At 36.5% G+C, this 18,152-nt stretch overlaps 1 protein-coding gene and 1 long non-coding RNA gene across 4 annotated transcripts in view; one reads left to right on the top strand and one right to left on the bottom strand.

The window, feature by feature from the left end:
• The window catches only part of LOC147836322 (uncharacterized), a 309,667-nt gene that overhangs the window by 16,752 nt on the left and 274,763 nt on the right, over positions 1–18,152 (top strand). The window lies entirely within an intron of this gene.
• ube2o (ubiquitin-conjugating enzyme E2O) overlaps positions 1–18,152 on the bottom strand; it is a 135,922-nt gene that overhangs the window by 3,768 nt on the left and 114,002 nt on the right. For 2 of the 3 annotated variants that reach the window (NM_001440840.1, XM_087254814.1), the window contains 5 exon segments: positions 955–1,158; positions 1,288–1,424; positions 1,626–2,096; positions 17,019–17,289; positions 17,405–17,494. In NM_001440840.1, the coding sequence (NP_001427769.1) occupies positions 955–1,158; positions 1,288–1,424; positions 1,626–2,096; positions 17,019–17,289; positions 17,405–17,494 (1,173 nt within the window). 3 annotated transcript variants of the gene reach the window in all.

Raw genomic sequence — 18,152 nt, 5'->3', positions numbered from 1 at the left:
GTTTGGGTTGGGTATTGTTTGGGGTATTTCAATACCGGTGCTAAATAGATACTTTTGAAAAGGTGCCAAAAGGGTGCCTAAACTGATACTTTTGAGTCATAAAATTATGGTGGATAACTCTGGTAAAATATACATTATATACATTTTTATATATATATTTTTGTTTACCATTTTAATTGAACAGAGTAATTAAAGGGTAAAGTATTTATATTTTGTATATTTGAATTGCATTAATATATTTCTTCTGATCATTTGCTTGTTAACATGAATGCAATATTTGCATTATGTAATTAACATTACATTAGCTTACCACTAACCTGTGGAAAGGCTATCATCAAATTCAGTGAATTTTTTTTTTTTTTAGGGTTAGGGCTTGAATCTATGCGTTTACATGCATACTACACTAATAATCTGATTTTAATATGATTTTAATTTAAGAGTCCTCCATGAGTCCTCCAGTGAATTTTGGTTACCCTTATCAGACTAAAGTTCAAATCTAACTAAACAGAAATGGAATTAAGACGTGGAGTATTCCTATTTTAGTGGCATTATTGAGGTGCTGTAGAGACATGTAAACACCTTAATCAAATTGGTACCATCATGAAGGACTTTGTCACATCTGGCATCAGTATATTCAATACACACATGGCTTTTGATACTCTCTAAACCTATCGAGTCAGTAAAGGACTAAAGAGACCTGCATCACAAAATGCGGAGGTTTTTTATTTATATTCAGCATGCAGTATCAAATTCCATTAAAACAACATGATATACCCCTTGAGGCTTATTCGTCCTTTTCCGCAGCACCAGTGCCACTGAAATTAGGCATCGAAATTCATATGCTAATGCAGTCCAATGCATATCGGTTACATTTTGGTACCCAACCCTAAATGGGGTAGTGAAAATTCAGGAATATGTCAGTCAGAAGTTAGATAAGACAGCAGGTTATCTCACCTTTCCAATCCAGGTGCCAAGAAGGCTGACACAAACCTTTCCATTATCATAAAGGTTAGGATTAAGCCGCCCGCTACACTGAGACAAATAACGGAAAAGAGGAGGAACAGCAGGATAGATATTAGGAAGCTGGATATCAAAGAGAAAGAGTCCATCCTCGTAGGGAGTGCGGTGAGGGCCCTTAATGAGAGCTGAAAAAAGGTCCTAAAAACAGAAAAGCATAATTAAAAATGACTAATCATATCCCTTATTTTAAGGGACATTTTAGAATAATTTTAATAATGTACTAGGAATAGTCTATTTCAAATTAGGTTGTGTGCATGTCACATTCACCATTCTGTCCTCAAAGGTTTTCACCATGATACCATCAGGCAGAGAGGTGGCCAGCAAGGCCATTTCTTTCCTTACAGTGCTAAAGAACTTCTTTGCCTCTGCTGGCTGAAATTCCATTTTTTTAAATGAGTGGGTGTCTATATAAAAAGAGAAAAGTTTTTTTTTTTTTAATTAGAGAATAAAACTATAGAATAAAGAATGTATAGGAAAAAAAGGAGTTGCAGTGCTGACTTTCAATGTTACATTTAAGCAAATAACACAAGCAAGTCAGTAATTCCAAGTTGCTTTGTCATGCTTATTTAAAAAAGCAAAACTTACAACAACAAAAAAGTCTGTACCTGGTACCCATTCCAAAACAGAAAACACTTCCCCTTTAGCACTGGTAAAGGTGACACCTGGTTTGCCTCCACTCTGCTGGCACAAAACTGGAGTGTCACTAGGCCATTCAGAACGCACAGGTGTCTGTGGTTCAGTTAACACTGGAGTGATAATCCTTTCCTCTTCTACGGGAGCCTCCATTTTATCTTCTTCAACAATGGCAACATTGTCTAGAGTCTTTTTCAAATTCTCCTGAAGTTTCTTAATGTCATCCAGAAAGCGTTTTTCCTTTGTGGGTTTGATATCAGCAGAAGCTGTGGCAGCAGTTGCAGCTGATGGTTCTGCTGTGGGAGAGGTTGGTGATCCAGTCCAGAGCTGCTCAACAGTCATGTTCTTTAAACTTTCCAAAATCTTTAGGGCTTCTTTAAGCTCACGAAATCCCCTTGGTGGAGCTTCCTTAGTGGGCTTTTCCTCAGGTGTAGCAACACCACCTTAAAATAATTAATATTAATTGTTACAAAGTGTGCACTTTTCACCCAAACCAATAAGCAAGGCATATCTGCAGAAGTTCACAAAATTCTTTGTAGGACCTTGCTCACAGTATCCTGTTTATTTATGAACAGTAGGAAGCAAGATATAATACTTCTACATGAATATACATAAATAAAGCAATGTTTTAGGGTGCTTTCACACCTGCAGATCAATTCTTTTGTTCTGAAACTGGACTCAAATTGTTACAATGTTGCACTTTGCTCTTGGTGCATTTTATTTCACAAAGCAACATTTCTAAATGGAACAAAATAACTGAAACAGGTCACATGGAAATAAACTCTCCTCACATTGGTCAGTTTCAAGGTTTACTCTGCAGAGTCCCATTCACCTGTCATGTGTCCTTATTTTAATTTATGGCAATGAGCAAAAAGATATTATAAGTGAAAATGTGCGCTTTAATTTTGAATGGTGACACCCAGAGACATAGTCACCAAATATAAATCAGACTTCTCATACATAGATGATGGCTAGAATTATGCATAGGCTTTACATGATAGAGATCACTGTCTGATGAAGATCCATGTGACTCGAAATGTTACACGCTTTGTGTCAGCTTTTTAATTTAATAAATTTGTATTTTTGGAGCTTTAGTGTTGCCGCCTTTGCCGTTTTTTGGCTGAGCACCCAGTTAAGAGGGATGTGCGTGCTTTTGTACAGTTTTTCATTTTAGAGAAATAACAGATCAACCAAGACTGCAGTTCAGTAAATAAACAGCTGTTGTTAATAGTTCAGTATGGTTTTAATATCGCATTTGACAAGAAACGCACATTTACCGGTAGGAATGACATACCACCCCTACTCATAATTCTCTCTTCACTGTGATATAGCCTGGTTTGTTAGTTCGTTGGATGGTTTTGCCTTCTCCCTACAATTGATCCACTCCAGAGTTAATTTCAATAAACATGAGACCACCTCATTCTTACAATCTTGGCGTGGATCTATATATATATATATATATATATATATATATATATATATATATATATATATATATATATATATGTATATATATATATATATATATATATATATATATATATATATATATATATATATATATATATATGCATGTGTATGCATAGAGAGAGAGAGAGAGAGAGAGATAAAAAAGGAATGTATTTTTATTACTTTTGTGTCTTTACTTTTTATTAGAAAAAAAAATTAGACTAACGACAGATCTTTTGTCTTTGTATGATCACATATATTGACCAAGCATACTTCTGTCTTACTGTGATTCTTTTTGCTGTTGTATATATGCTGGAGTCAGGTAAATGTGTGTGTGTGATCTTGCAAAGACAATGTCAGACACCGTAATATGCTCTGGTCCCTTGTCCGCTTATGGTGTTGACGAGTTATACAGCCAACTCTTATCACTAAATGGCTGGATGTCAAAGTGGAGCCAACTGAATAACATAAGTTTTGTAGACAATTGGCCAAGCTTCTGGGGTAGACCTGACCTGTTGAAGAGAGATGGTCTTAATCCCACCGGGGCTGGGGCAACTCTCCTCTCTAGTAATCTGGCATATAGTTTTAGTGTTGGCTCTTGATTAACTGGGGCCCAGGTTAGGGAGTGGACAGATTCGCTTATTCAGCCTAGCATCCACAGTTTATCTAACTCAGATAATCCACAGCACATAGAGCCACTTAGATATAAGAACATAGAGACTGCGTCTGTTCTTTGAACCTCTAAATAAAAAATAAAAAAAAACTTCCAAACCCATTCAAAGGAAACAATCTATTTGATGTTCATCAAATAGAAAATAAAGGTAATCAAAAGATAAAACTTGAATTATTGAACATCACTCACCTATAAAACTCTTTTTTTTAATCATTTCATAACTCATCTAAAGCTAGATGCACTTTATCTAACAGAAACCTGGCTAAAACCTAACGATTTCATGACCCTAAATGAGTCTTCACCTGAATGATATAATTAAAAACACGAGCTGTGTCTTAAAGGCAAAGATGTTGGCATAATATACAGTAATATTTTTAGTGTTACTTAGCAACCTGACTTAAAATATAATTCATTTGAAGTAATAGTGTTGTATATTTCAGTGTGCAATTTAAACAAATTTTAATCTAAATTTAAATTGTCAACTCTATATATGCCTCCAGGGCACCATACCGACTTTACAAAAGAATTAGCTGATTTCTTATCAGAAATATTTCTGGCCACAGATACATTTTTAAATGCTGGTGATTTTAATATTCATACAGAAAATGAAAAAGATGCTTTAAGTCTGGCCTTCTTAAGGCTGGCTCACACTACAATTTTTTTATAATCCTAAACAATTGTAGCATGTCAGACTGCACGAACATGGCATTCATGTCACATTGTAAGATTTCAGCTGTCATTATGTCAGACTGAATGACAATGAAGATGCAACAAACATGGAAGAAAACTCCCCTGGAGTTTGACGTCATCCCTCACAGCAAACATAAACAATCTGTAGTAGCAATTTTGCACACAGCATGTCTCAATAATGAAACCAGGAAGAAAAAAAAACAGTTTTGACATTTCACCGCTTGTTATTTGATCAGTCACTTAGTGACTGTCTGTGAACATATCAAACCAACAATCAAAAATCACAGATTTTAGCACAGAATTTTAGGAATCTTTGAGGATTTCCCAAATTTGTCTCAGATGACTAATCCGTGGCTGAAATCCCAATGTAAGCAGGGTTTAAGACATCCTAGACTCTGTTGGAGTGGAACAGCATGTCCCAGGGCCTAGTCATCAGCATAATCATACCTTAGACCTAATATTATCACATGGTATTGGTATTGATAATGTTGAAGTTGTGCAGCAGTGATGATATTTCAGATCACAATGTATTCTCTTGTTTATTGCGCATTGATAGGTCTACAAAATCATCTCCTAATTACAAATATGGTAGAACAATCACCACTAGCACTAAAGATGGCTTTGTCAGTAACAAACCTGATCTAATTTCCACAGCATTCCAGGCAGCCTAGAAGACCTTGACACTGCAACTAAAATTATTGATTCTTCTTTCTAGCACATTGGACTTAGTTGCTCCGTTAAACTTAAAAAATGTAAGGGGAAAAAAATCACTTTTTAATACCACAGCCTTAATCCAAAATGAATTAATTTAATTCCTCAAAATTCTATAAAATGAATAATGTGAATTTTTATTTTATTTGCAAATTTACTTAAAATACAAAAGCTGAAAAATCACATGTACATAAGTATTCACAGCCTTTGCTGTGAAGCTCTAAATTGAGCTCATGTACATTCTGTTTCTCTTATCATTTGAGAGATGTTTCAACAGATGAATTGGAGTTTACCTGTGGTAAATTTAGTTGATTGGACACTTTCTATATAAGGTCGCAGGGTTGACAGTGCATGTCAACAAAGGAATTGTCTGTAGACCTCCGAGACATGATTGTCTTGAGGCACAGAGCTAGGGAAGGTCACAGAAAAATGTATACTGCTCTGAAAGTTCAAATGAGCACAGTGGCCTCCAACATCCATAAGTGGAAGATGTTTGGAACCACCAGGACTCTTCCTAGAGCTGGCCGGCCATCTAAGCTGAGTGATCGGTGGAGAAGGGCCTTAGTCAGGGTTGTGAACTCTGTCTGAGCTCCAGCGTTTTTCTGTTGAGAGAGAGGAGAACCTTACAGAAGAACAACCATCTGTGCAGCAATTCACCAATCAAGCCTATATAGTAGAGTGGCCAGATGGAAGCCACTCCCCACATGGATGCCAAAATGCATCTGAAGGACTCTCAGACCATAAGAAACAAAATTCTCTGGTCTGATGAGACTAAATTTGAACTCTTTGAAGTGAATGCCAGGTGTTACATTTGAAGAAAACCAGGCACTGCTCATCACCAAGTTAATACCATTCCTACAGTGAAGCATGGTGGTGGCAGCATCATGCTTCATTAATCCTCTTATTAAAAAAGTACAGCTTTATCCCAAAGAATTAGTACATTTTAGACCCATTTCAAACCTGCCTTTTCTATCAAAGATACTGAAAAAGTCATATCTGGTCAACTATGTTCCTTCCTACAAACAATCGGTAGATCTTTCTCATAACTGGCCCCAACTCTGGGACAGCCTTCCTAGGGACTTGTCAGGGACTTGTAGAGCTGCACATTGATCAATTTGCTTTTCAGTGTTTTGACTTTCAGCAATGAAAATTAAACCACAGTAAACTGAACTAAACTTAAATCCATAAAAACTGGACTTACACCGTTTCAAGACACATTACATATATATAATAGACTAATTCTGGATTCAACAAATAACACCCTTAAGCCTTTAACTGCCTGCTCTACCAAATGGTTGACCATATTTTAACTGTTTTAAATAATGAATGTTAAAAGTCATTTAACGAACAACTGTTTTAAATAACCATTTACACTAGTGTTGGTTAAAAAAAAAAAAAAAAAAAATATCCTGTTGCATTACAGTTGATTTTAGTTTTATTGCAAAAACAAAAAAACATGTTAAACATAAATCTAATATTTAATAGCACACTTCAAAAAATAAAGATGATATAGTATTCAAAAATGTTTTATTTTGATTGATTGATTGATTCATTCATTTCTTTTCGGCTAAGTCCCTTATTTAATCTGGGATCACCACAGCGGAATAAAATGCCAACTTTTCCAGCACATGTTTTACACAGCTGATGCCCCTCCAGCTGCAACCCATCTCTGGGAAACATCCACACACACTCATACACTACCGACAATTTAGCCTACCCAATTCACCTGTGCTGCATGTCTTTGGACTGTGGGGGAAACCGGAGCACCTGGAGGAAACCCACAAGGACAACATGCAAACTCCACACAGAAACGCCAACTGACCCAGCCGAAACTTGAAACAGTGACCTTCATGCTTCTTGCTACCTACTGCGCCACAACGTTTTATTATGATGTTTTTAAATAAATTGGACTTTTTCCTATATATGTAATAAGTCCGGTACTTTTACCATAAAAAGAAATATCTACCAGTTGGTAAAGGTTGAAATTTTAGAAATTATAGGATGTGTTGACAAAAATGCAGAGTGTGGTAACTAGTGACATAAGGAGTCAAGTGAAAATTCAATTATTTTTTTTCTTGGTGGAGCGCTTAAAGGGTTAATTTTAAGTCAAAATGGGAAACTGAACTCAACAAAACAATTGAGAATGAGATTTGGAAAATCATATGCTTAGAATCACATAAAGGGATCAATTACCATAACTAGAAAGGAAAAGACTGGAAAACAAACATTTGTTTTTTTAGAACACCATTGATGGTGTAAAAATATGTTAAAAGTCCACAGCTAGAGGGGTTGCGGGAATGTAGGTAATCAAATACATATATTTTGGGAATGTCAGAAGATACTTGCATTTTGGCAAGAGATTAATATTGAGATAATGAAAATTACGCATTTAGACCTACCTTTTACTCCCTAGTTTTTCTTGATTGAAGGGATACCCCAGGATGTATATGATAAAAACCAAATAAAATATTCTACATATACATTTACTAAGTGCAAGAATGACTTTCAAACTGAATGAAAACTAAAAATTCCCAACTTCCTGTTTGGTTTCAGATTTTGCCATTTTGCAAGTATTGACATGCTTTATATGTGTGCCAAGTTTTGTATGTGTTAAACGTAGCTCAAGGATTACTTCACTAAAAGTGTATAGGTGGCGCTGTCGAGATATTTTGTCACATCCAGGGTCCTATCATACACCCAGTTTAATAAGGTGCGAGATGTGTTTTGTATCACCATATGGGACATAAGAATAGGACATGTGTTTGGATATAACTCTGTTTACCACACTTCCTTATTATTGTTCATTTATTAGTTCGCTCTAACCACTTGTTTTAAAACAAACAAAATTAAATATGTAGACTAATGGATGTCTTCAGTGGAGTGCAAACAACACTGTTTCCTTATCCACAGAAGTAAAGGAGTAAAGTGTAAAAGTAAAGAGAAAGTAAAGAGGCTGAATGGAGGAGGCTCATTTTTTTTCCTTGCACAAATGGTCTGTTTACCTGATTTCTCGACAGTATAGCCTTCAGTTTTAGACCATGTGCGCCACTTACAAAGTCTGCCATGTAAATAGCAAATGTGCCATAGCACGACACAACTTACCCTTAAAGGGAATTTAAGAGCTCAAAACACACCCAAAACTCATTAAAAGAATGAGCACAACCCTGTTAGACCATGCGCCAGAGCACAGAACATATTTTTCTGTCTTTTAAATAACAAAAGTGGATTCGGACATGCCCTTAATGCTAACAAACCCATTGGAGCAAGTGTTTACAAGTGAATGAGAAGGAGCTCAAGATGAGAACTTGGATCTGTGTGTACCATATGATTAAAGTTGTTGCACCTCCGCTGGCTCCTGCCTCAGATTGAGCGAGTTTTAGCTACTTGTATTAGGGTTGTGCCGATAGACGATTCCATCGTCCATTGCTGATGGCCGACAAACTTCACGATGCTGAGCTGGCATCGAGATCCATCTCCCCACCCCACATTTATATTGATATATAACTTATCATTCGCATGTCATCTTAATAGCAATAACTGTCTTTTCATGAGCTGTGTTACATATGTTACAACATACAGATGTTACAAATAGCTGCCTCTTGCACGGCTAACAGCATCATGAGGATTTAATGAAGGATTATACAGTACCTCTCACGTTTAAAATTCACGCTGTTATCTGCAAACCCCATCCCACAGACTTTACAGTCAATGGCTTTAGTCATTTTCATAGCGGACTTGAAGCCACTGGAAGTCTTATCCACTCTTGGAAAAGTGTAAATGGTAGATTAACATTTAGCACATGATCACTAATAAGATGTGCCATTATTAGTAACTGTGGGTAAACCTGTCAGTGTTATTTTCATTCTCTCATCTTCAGCGCTTCACATTTTCACGGTTGTAGCTCCTGTCATGTGAAGGCAGAAGGCATTGACTGAGTGATTGACAGCTGATATTAATCAATCAATTGCGTAACACCTTGCGCCGGGTGCATGATAGGGCCCATAGACTGATTTCACGCGGCCGCCATTTTCAAAAGCGAAATCGAGGCTGCGGTGGTAAGAAACCCGGAAGTATCATTGGGAGTTAAATAGGAATGTTGTGTAACTGGCTATATAGCTTATCAGCGAAGAGAAAGTGACACAATTTTATAATTTCTCCACCTTCCGGGTGACCCGGAGGTCCGTTCTGAATGAATGGTGAATATAATAAGGGATATCAGAGCTCATTTTCAGCTAAGTTAAAGGAAATGGCACTAGTTAGCTAATGTTTTCTTTCCCAAACACACGTTTTAGATGCTATTTATCAAACTCGAGTTAATAAACTGATTCTTTCGGGGGCGCCACTGAGCGATGACGGAGTAAGACGTGTGTTTAAGAGCTCCCTTAGCCAAATCCGCTAAAAAATACTTACAAGGACCAATAATTTTGTAATTTCTATCTTTTCAGAACGCATTTACTTTTAAAACAATTAGACTTCAAGTTCGACTGGATATCTCAACATGAGCAAACAAAAACCTAAGAAACTGAAATCGACGCAACTAGGCCTCGACCAACCACCGACCTTGCCTGACACACAGCCCAACGAGTCCAGCGGTGATGAGGAGGATCCTCCTAACCGAGCTCTATTAGCTGCCATCACAGCACTCAGAGGTGAAATGACTAAGATAAAAGATGACATCTGTGAGAAATTGGAAAGACGCATTGAGCGGGTGTCTAAAGATCTGAGAGCGGAGATTGTTACGATTAACAACATCACTCAAGAGTCTATTACTAATCTTGAAACAAAATCTCAAACGCTACAGGCTAAAGTCACTGACATAGAAGAAGCCGCCACTGCGCACTCAGATAGCATTAGCCAACTTGAACAACAAGTGGCTAATCTCAGTAACGAAGTTCTCAGTCTTAAACAAAAGAATGAAGACTTAGAAGGAAGATCCCGCAGAAACAATATCAGAATTACAGGTATACGAGAGGCCTCGGAGACGACGAAACCGAGGGACTTTATTGCCAATCTGCTGAAAGATGTACTCTCGTTGGACGAACCCCCGCTTATTGACAGAGCCCACAGGACCCTTCGCCAGCGTCCGAACCCCTCTGATCCACCGCGCCCATTCGTAATACGCCTCCATTACTATCACGTCCTGGAAGACATCCTCCGCAAAGCTGCCGCTTTGAAAAACCTTCAATATCAAGGTAAACCCATTAGCATCTTCCCCGACTACCCACCGTCAGTGGCAAAGCGAAGGGCGCAATTCAACAAAGCCAGGCAACTATTGCGCAATCAACCCGGCGTCAGATATGGCTTACTTTACCCAGCGAGACTACTAGTGACCCACAATGGCTCACAATCATCCTTCACAGATCCGCAAAAAGCCGAGGAGTATGCTGCGCAGCTCACAACAACTCCATCGGGATCAACTGAAAGAAGTTAAAAGACTGATAATACATCAGATATCCTACTTAGGTAAGGATTCTTACCAAATGCGGTAAGATAACATAACAAGAAATATAGGTTGAGAGAGACATTTATATCAGACTCTTACTGTCAGTATTCTACGAAGGTTTTCACAAGGTAATATCCTCATTTCTTTGATGATGTGCATCTCCACTGTTTCCTAAACGTTGTTCTGAAGATTTCCAATAAGATGTATAAGAAATTACTCTCAAGCTATATATATTTTATTTTTAAATTGATCCTACAATTATTTTGTTCTGTGCTACAAACGGTCATGATTCTATAATTTGGCTTGGGGAGCTTCCCCCAAAAGAAGTAACAGTCTTAGTAAGTTAGGTTACTCATACAGGGAAGGTTTTTATTTATTTAATTTTTTTTTTTTTTTTTTTTTTTTTTTATTCTTGTTCTTCTAGTTCTTTCCCGCGAACGATTTCCCTACGGCTACATTAGGTTAGCCTAAGATAGTTATGTTCATGTTGTTCACTTATTTGTTGTTCACTGTGTTTATGCTCACGAATATGCAGAATTACAATTCTTGTGCAGCAATAGAAACAAGTTTTATTCAATACAATTCAGATAGATACTTGATTCCCTATCTCATTCAGAAGCCAACTTTCCCACTTATTATATATGACGAACGCATTGAATATTAAAAGGGGACTGACATTTACAAGCTGGAATATACGTGGCGCAAACAACCCGGTAAAGAGAGGTAAAGTCTTGAATCACTTAAAATCATTACACTCAGACATAACCTTTTTGCAAGAGACACATTTAAAAAACAATTGCCATAATAGATTGAAAGCAAAATGGGTAAAAGAGATATATCACACATCTTTCTCCACAAAAGCAAGAGGAGCAGCCATTATAATAAAGAAAGGCATACCCTTTATTCATAATTCCACTATAGCAGATAAAGATGGTCGTTACATCATTGTCTCGGGAGAGATATACAACATATCTCTAACCCTCGTCAATATATATGCTCCTAATATGGATAACCCTGCATTTTTTAAGAAAGTCTTCAGTTTGCTTCCCAATCTATCGCAGACTATGCTAATAATAGGAGGAGATTTTAACACACCTTTAGACCCATTTCTTGATAGATCAACATCTCGTAAAATTCCCAAAAATAATTCAAGTGTTCTTATAAACTCATTCATTAAAAGCATGAACTTAATAGATCTATGGCGTTTTACCAACCCATCTGGCAGAGATTATTCCTTTTTTTCGGCAGTTCATAACTCTTATAGTAGAATCGATTATTTCCTAATTGACGCTCGACTAGTCCCATTCACAACTAATGTGAAATATCATACCATATCAATTTCAGACCACTGCCCAATAACATTCAATTTACATCTGGAAGGTATGGACCCACCCAGTAGATCCTGGAGATTAAACCCTTATTTACTGACAGACAAGGAGTTTTGTAAATTCATTGAAGCTCAAATAAAACTATATTTTGAAACGAATGATACCCCAGAAGTCACACCATGCACTTTATGGGAGGCTTTCAAAGCCTATTTAAGAGGATGTGTAATCTCATATGAAGCTGCCAAAAAGAAAAAAGAAGTAAATCAATGTAAACATCTTGAAGAACAGATACAACAATTAGACCGACAGAATGCTTTAAACCCCACTCCCAAATTACATAGAGAAATAACTAACCTGAAATATCAACTCAATCAGCTTCTATCCGGGAAAATTTCATCAGCTTTTTTATTCATTAAGCAAAAACATTTTGAATTTGGAGAAAAGCCTCACAAATTATTAGCTCGCCAACTTAAAAAAATAGAAGCAGATCGAACTATTCATAGGATTAGAGATGACAGGGGACATATATTACTTAAACCAAAGGAGATAAACACGCGTTTCTTACAATTTTACTCTGACTTGTATACTTCAAAATGTAACAGCGACCACAATACTATGAATAAATTTCTAGACGAATGTAACTTATCAAAAATCTCACATGAAGACTCGGAAATGCTTAATACAGATATTCAAGCCACAGAAATACAAAAGGCAATAGCCTCCCTTAAAAGCGGAAAATCACCTGGCCCTGATGGTATGCCGGTCGAACTTTATAAAAAATTTAGTAATATCCTTATACCATTTCTCCACAGAATGTACAACCAAGCCCAACTAGACAGCACCCTGCCACCAACATTAACTCAAGCTACAATTACTGTCATCCATAAAAAGGGAAAAGATGAGCTAAACGTTGGCTCATATCGTCCAATTTCCCTATTAAACATAGATTATAAAATATATGCAAAAATCCTGGCCAATAGACTAACCCCTTTAATGAATACAATAGTTCACAGCGATCAAACTGGCTTTATATCAAATAGATCCTCATCGTCTAATTTACGACGTCTGTTTGATATCTTATACACTGACAGGAAAACTCACAACGATCTAGCCATATTGACTCTCGACGCTGAGAAGGCATTTGATCAGATAGAGTGGGAATATCTGTTTGAAGTACTTAAACGACTTAATTTAGGTGAAAGGTTCATTAAATGGATAAGACTTTTATACACAAACCCCAAAGCTCAAATTCATACAAACTGCAATTTGTCTTCCTCATTTCATCTGTTCAGAGGAACACGACAAGGATGCCCCCTGTCAGCTCTAATTTTCGCTCTGGCTATTGAACCACTTACACAAAGTATACGTTTAGACCCCCAAATATATGGTTATCAGACAAAGACCACAACAAATAAAATTTCGCTATATGCAGATGATATTTTGTTGTATGTGACCAAACCTCTCCTCTCTATACCATCCATTCTTGAAAAAATTGAAATGTTTGGGAAATTCTCAGGATACCAGATAAATTGGACAAAGAGTTCACTAATGCCAGTTCATGACATTCCTCAAACAACATTAACAAGGTTCCCCTTTAAGGTTACCAATGACAAATTCACATATCTGGGTATAGAGGTTACAAAGAAACTTTCCTCTCTCATGCAATCTAATTTTCCACCTCTATTGGAAAAACTTAAAAATAAAATTCAGTTTTGGAAAACCTTACCAATATCACTACTTGGGAGGATAAATGCAATCAAAATGATCTTTTTGCCTCAAATACTTTACTTGTTCCAAAATATTCCGATTTTCTTAACAAAATCCTTTTTCAAGAAAATCGATTCAATTATTCAACCATTTCTATGGGATTATAAAACTCCAAGAATTAGCAAAAAACATTTAACCAAATCTAAAATGAACGGAGGTCTATCCCTCCCAAATTTCATGATGTATTATTGGGCGTGTGCTTTGAAAAATATTAACTCCTTTAACATCACTTCTAACACTCTCCCCATTTGGTTAGCTATTGAAATGGAAGACTGTGATCCATATTTACCTGCTGCCCTAGTACTTTCACCTTTACCACTTGACAAAACAAAGGACATTCAAAATCCGATCATACATAATTTGTTTCGTATATGGAGACAAATTAAATCACACTTTACCCACAAGACGCTGCCTCTTTCTTTACCAATAGCTAAAAATCCATCCTTTCCCCCTTCTAATTTAGATCTGACGTTTACTAATTGGAGGAAATTAGGATTATGTTGTATCCGTGACCTGTATATTGAGGGTAAATTTGCTTCCTTTGCACAATTGCAAACAAAGTTCAAATTACATAACAATAATTTCTTTAGATATCTACAGGTTAGAGATTACATTCAAAAATTAATGCCAGATTTCGATACACAACCACAATCTATGCTTGATGAATGTTGCACTATATCCCCATATAAAAATAAATTTATCTCTAATATATATAACAAATTACAAACAATATCCCCCCCCTCATCCAATAAATACAAGGATAGCTGGGAGAAAGACATGGGTACCCATATTCCTGATGACATCTGGGAAGAATCTTTGGAACACATACACTCATGCTCCTATAATACGAGACATCGTCTTATACAATTCAAAATTATACATAGGCTTCACTTTTCAAAAGTAAAGATCCACAACATTTTCCCAAACGCTTTATCCAACTGTGATAAATGTCAGTCCCCTAATGCAACACTTTTCCATGCTTTTTTTTCTTGCCCGAAGGTCACAAACTACTGGTCTGATGTATTTAATGTATTGTCAAGAATTTTTAAGACTACACTATCACCTGATCCATTGTTGATTATTCTTGGCACATCAAAGCTATTTAGAAAATTTACTTCAGCTCAACAGCGGTTCATTTCCTACTCTCTTATAACTGCAAAAAAATTACTTTTGATGTCATGGAAAGGACCAACGATACCGACTGACAAAATGTGGCTTCGAGATCTCTCCAATACTTTACATTTAGAAAGAATTAGATATTTGGTGAAGGACAATCTCTCAGGTTTTTATAATATTTGGCAACCCTTCATAGACTTCTTACAATCAGTATCTGTATAAACACGCATTTTCTTCCATTTTTTTTATATATAAACTCTTATTGTACTTCTTGCTACAAAATTGTATTCTACTTCCACACTGTTTGTCTTTTCTGCTTTGTTTTGTATGTATATTCAAACAAAAAATATTCGAGCCTTTTTTGTATTGTTGATTGAAATTGTATAATATATATATACGCTCAATAAAAAAAAAAATAAAAATAAAAAATAAAAAAAAATAAACTGATTCTTTCGACTTGTCACGATACTGAATTAAAAGAAAAAAACATAAATATCCCACAAACATTAAGGCACTGTTGATGGCTTTCTTAAAACAGTGCTGATTTGCCATTGTGGTCACGTGTTCAACAGAAATGATTGTGATTGGCCGAGAAGGTCATCAGTTCACAGCTGTTTACCGGGCACACACACACAACACAGACAGAGGAGCGGTCTGCTTGATGACTAGACTGATCTTGACGGCTGCTTCGCGCTTCAGTCTCCTTGTATCGGTGTTTGCACTGGGTGAAGAGCGGTAAGCTGAGTGCAAACCAAACGCAGATACATGGAGACTGAAGCGCGAAGCCGTGAAGATCAGTCGAGTCATCCGCGCTCAGCAGCGCTTCCATGATAGCGGGAAATAGCCGGGTTTAAAACTTCAGTACCGGGACAACACTATTACAGACAACACGAGGATGTGCTGCAGAGGACTGCAGTGTTTTATCACTCACCGGGTTACACAGGCTGAACTGAAGCCCAGGAGGACACTTAAGCGCATCACTGAGATTGTGATGTTGTTTGATGCTAAATTGCTTTTAATTGTTTAAAATAAACTTACTAAATGATATTAAAGTGATGGTTACATCATTTCTGCATTTTAAAATCTCGGCAACAGCTGGAGGTTTATAGTACACGGCATGTTACTGCAATGTTTACAGTGCTGGTCCTATACTTCCGGGTTTCTTCCCACCGCAGCCTCGCTTTGGTTCTTTAAAATGGCGGCCGCGTGAAATAAGCGTATAGACTGTAAACCTGGTGACTCAGGTCAGAGCAGAGAGTGATAATGTCAGGATTAGCGGAAACAGGGGAAAATGACAGCATGAAGAACTTACTGCCAATAATAATAACCGCACGTCTGGAATATATAAATATTTTGACTTTGTCATAATTAAAATAAAAGTGAAATGTCATAAATGGGTGTTTAAATTGAGATCTCAATATTTGAATGATTTATTGTGCAGCTAATGTAAACCTGCACTGAGTTTTTGTTAATGCAGGCTAATCAAGTAGTGACAGAAAACACCTTTAATGACACAAAAAAGTATTTAGATGCCACCACAACTTATTTTGTCATCATTCTATTTTGTAAGGAAGCCAAAATGCTTTTATACATTTGAAGCAATCTACAACTAGATCTACAATTGAAAAAAAAGGTAATTATCCAAAGGCCACATGGGCGCCGATCTGTGGGCTGTGATGCAAAAGGATTATGGATAAACTGTGATCCATTACACCTCTATGAGCAACTTTTGCAATGTTTAATATACAAAATAAATGGATTTAGGTTTTAGCAATTTAGTAAACATCTCTGGCACATCGAATATAAATTAATAAAACCAACTATATTAAAAATATATATATTTTACAACACTGGTGGAATGTTGTGGCCTTGAAGATAGGAGCTGCAATTGATTCAAACTCAAAATGCCATGTGCAAATGTTTGACATTGATCATGTAGCCTTAGATGAACCCATTTTTTGTAATTAGCAATAAAGTGCACCCAACTCGGAGGAGTGACTCAAATCAACTCTTTCTCTCTCATTGGAGAATGTTCTTAACAGCACCCAAAATGTTAACTATAAAAATGAGGGCAATGAAATTTATAATTACCAAACTCTTCGTGAGTCCATTTTTTGTGAAACAATGTGAATATACAGAAGTGAATATTTAATGTAAAACCTAATACAATGGTAAGAGAATGCAATACCTCCAGCAAGTTCAGTTGTAGAAAATGTTCCTGTTGAGTCTGTAGTTTTGAAGGCAAGTATGCCATTAGTTTTTTCATCAGATGTGGTAGCTGTGGTGGAAGAGGAAATGGAGATGGTTTCTTCACCCCCTGGTTCTTCTTCCACTTGTCCATTATCTGTTTCCCAACTATCACTCTCATCTTCCCATTCTTCAGATGAGGCACCACTACTGCTGCCCTCGGCAGAGTCATAATATGTTTCTTCAATTTCAGACTCAACATTATACAAGTGCTGGGATAGAAAGAACAAATGATTGTTAGTTCCAGAATCTATATGTAGATATGTTTATATGCACCACAAAGATCATTCAAGTTTAACATTTTATCCTGTATAGAATGGTGCATACCTGTGGCAAGACAATTGTCTTTGAATTATCAGCCCAAACAACTTCCACTTTACTGCTTAAATCCACCCTGCAGACTTGGCCAACAGATCTCTATGCAAACAGTCAAGATAGCAGTCAAGTTGACAGAAATTGCAAATAACAAGAATTACCAACTAATTTTGTCGTTTTAAAAATTGCAGTAGTTTACGGTACACGTTTATTATTTTTTTTTACTATTAGAAATATCAAAATAGTAAACTATAACATTCCATTTTTTTTGGGACCAAGAACAACAGCATGGTACCTAAAAAAGCTCAGAACAGACCAGAGCTCAAACAAAGCTTGTTGATTTCTTGTGACAAACAGCCACATTACAAGCAAGAACAGGATTCTCTCCATGTCCCATGGTTTACTGAGCTGTTTCCATGTCGTATTTAAAAATGTGTGGAAAAGAAAGCATGTGGGGTTCTCTTTATTTGCGTGTGCTTGGCATATGTCTAAACATGAAATATGAAGTTGAGCATGCAAAAGAAGAGCATGCAAAACACAATATGTGAACGACCTGTATGGCTTTCATCTTCGAATAAGAATCATGTCAATTCCACTTTCTATTGTACACCATGCCTACCAAAAGTACTATAGACAGTGGAAACATACTGTACTGTACCATATTGCTCAGTGGAAATTAAGCATTAAAGAAAAATGTAAAGTTATAGTACATTTTAAACTACAAAATGAGGGTCATCTGATATTAAATGGACATTGACAA

This window comes from Danio rerio, chromosome 6, assembly GCF_052040795.2.
Source record: "Danio rerio strain M-AB ecotype USA chromosome 6, GRCz13ab, whole genome shotgun sequence".
NCBI lineage: Eukaryota > Metazoa > Chordata > Actinopteri > Cypriniformes > Danionidae > Danio > Danio rerio.
The sequence above is the reverse complement of the archived record's forward strand: the minus strand, read 5'-3'. Positions and strand labels throughout refer to the sequence as shown.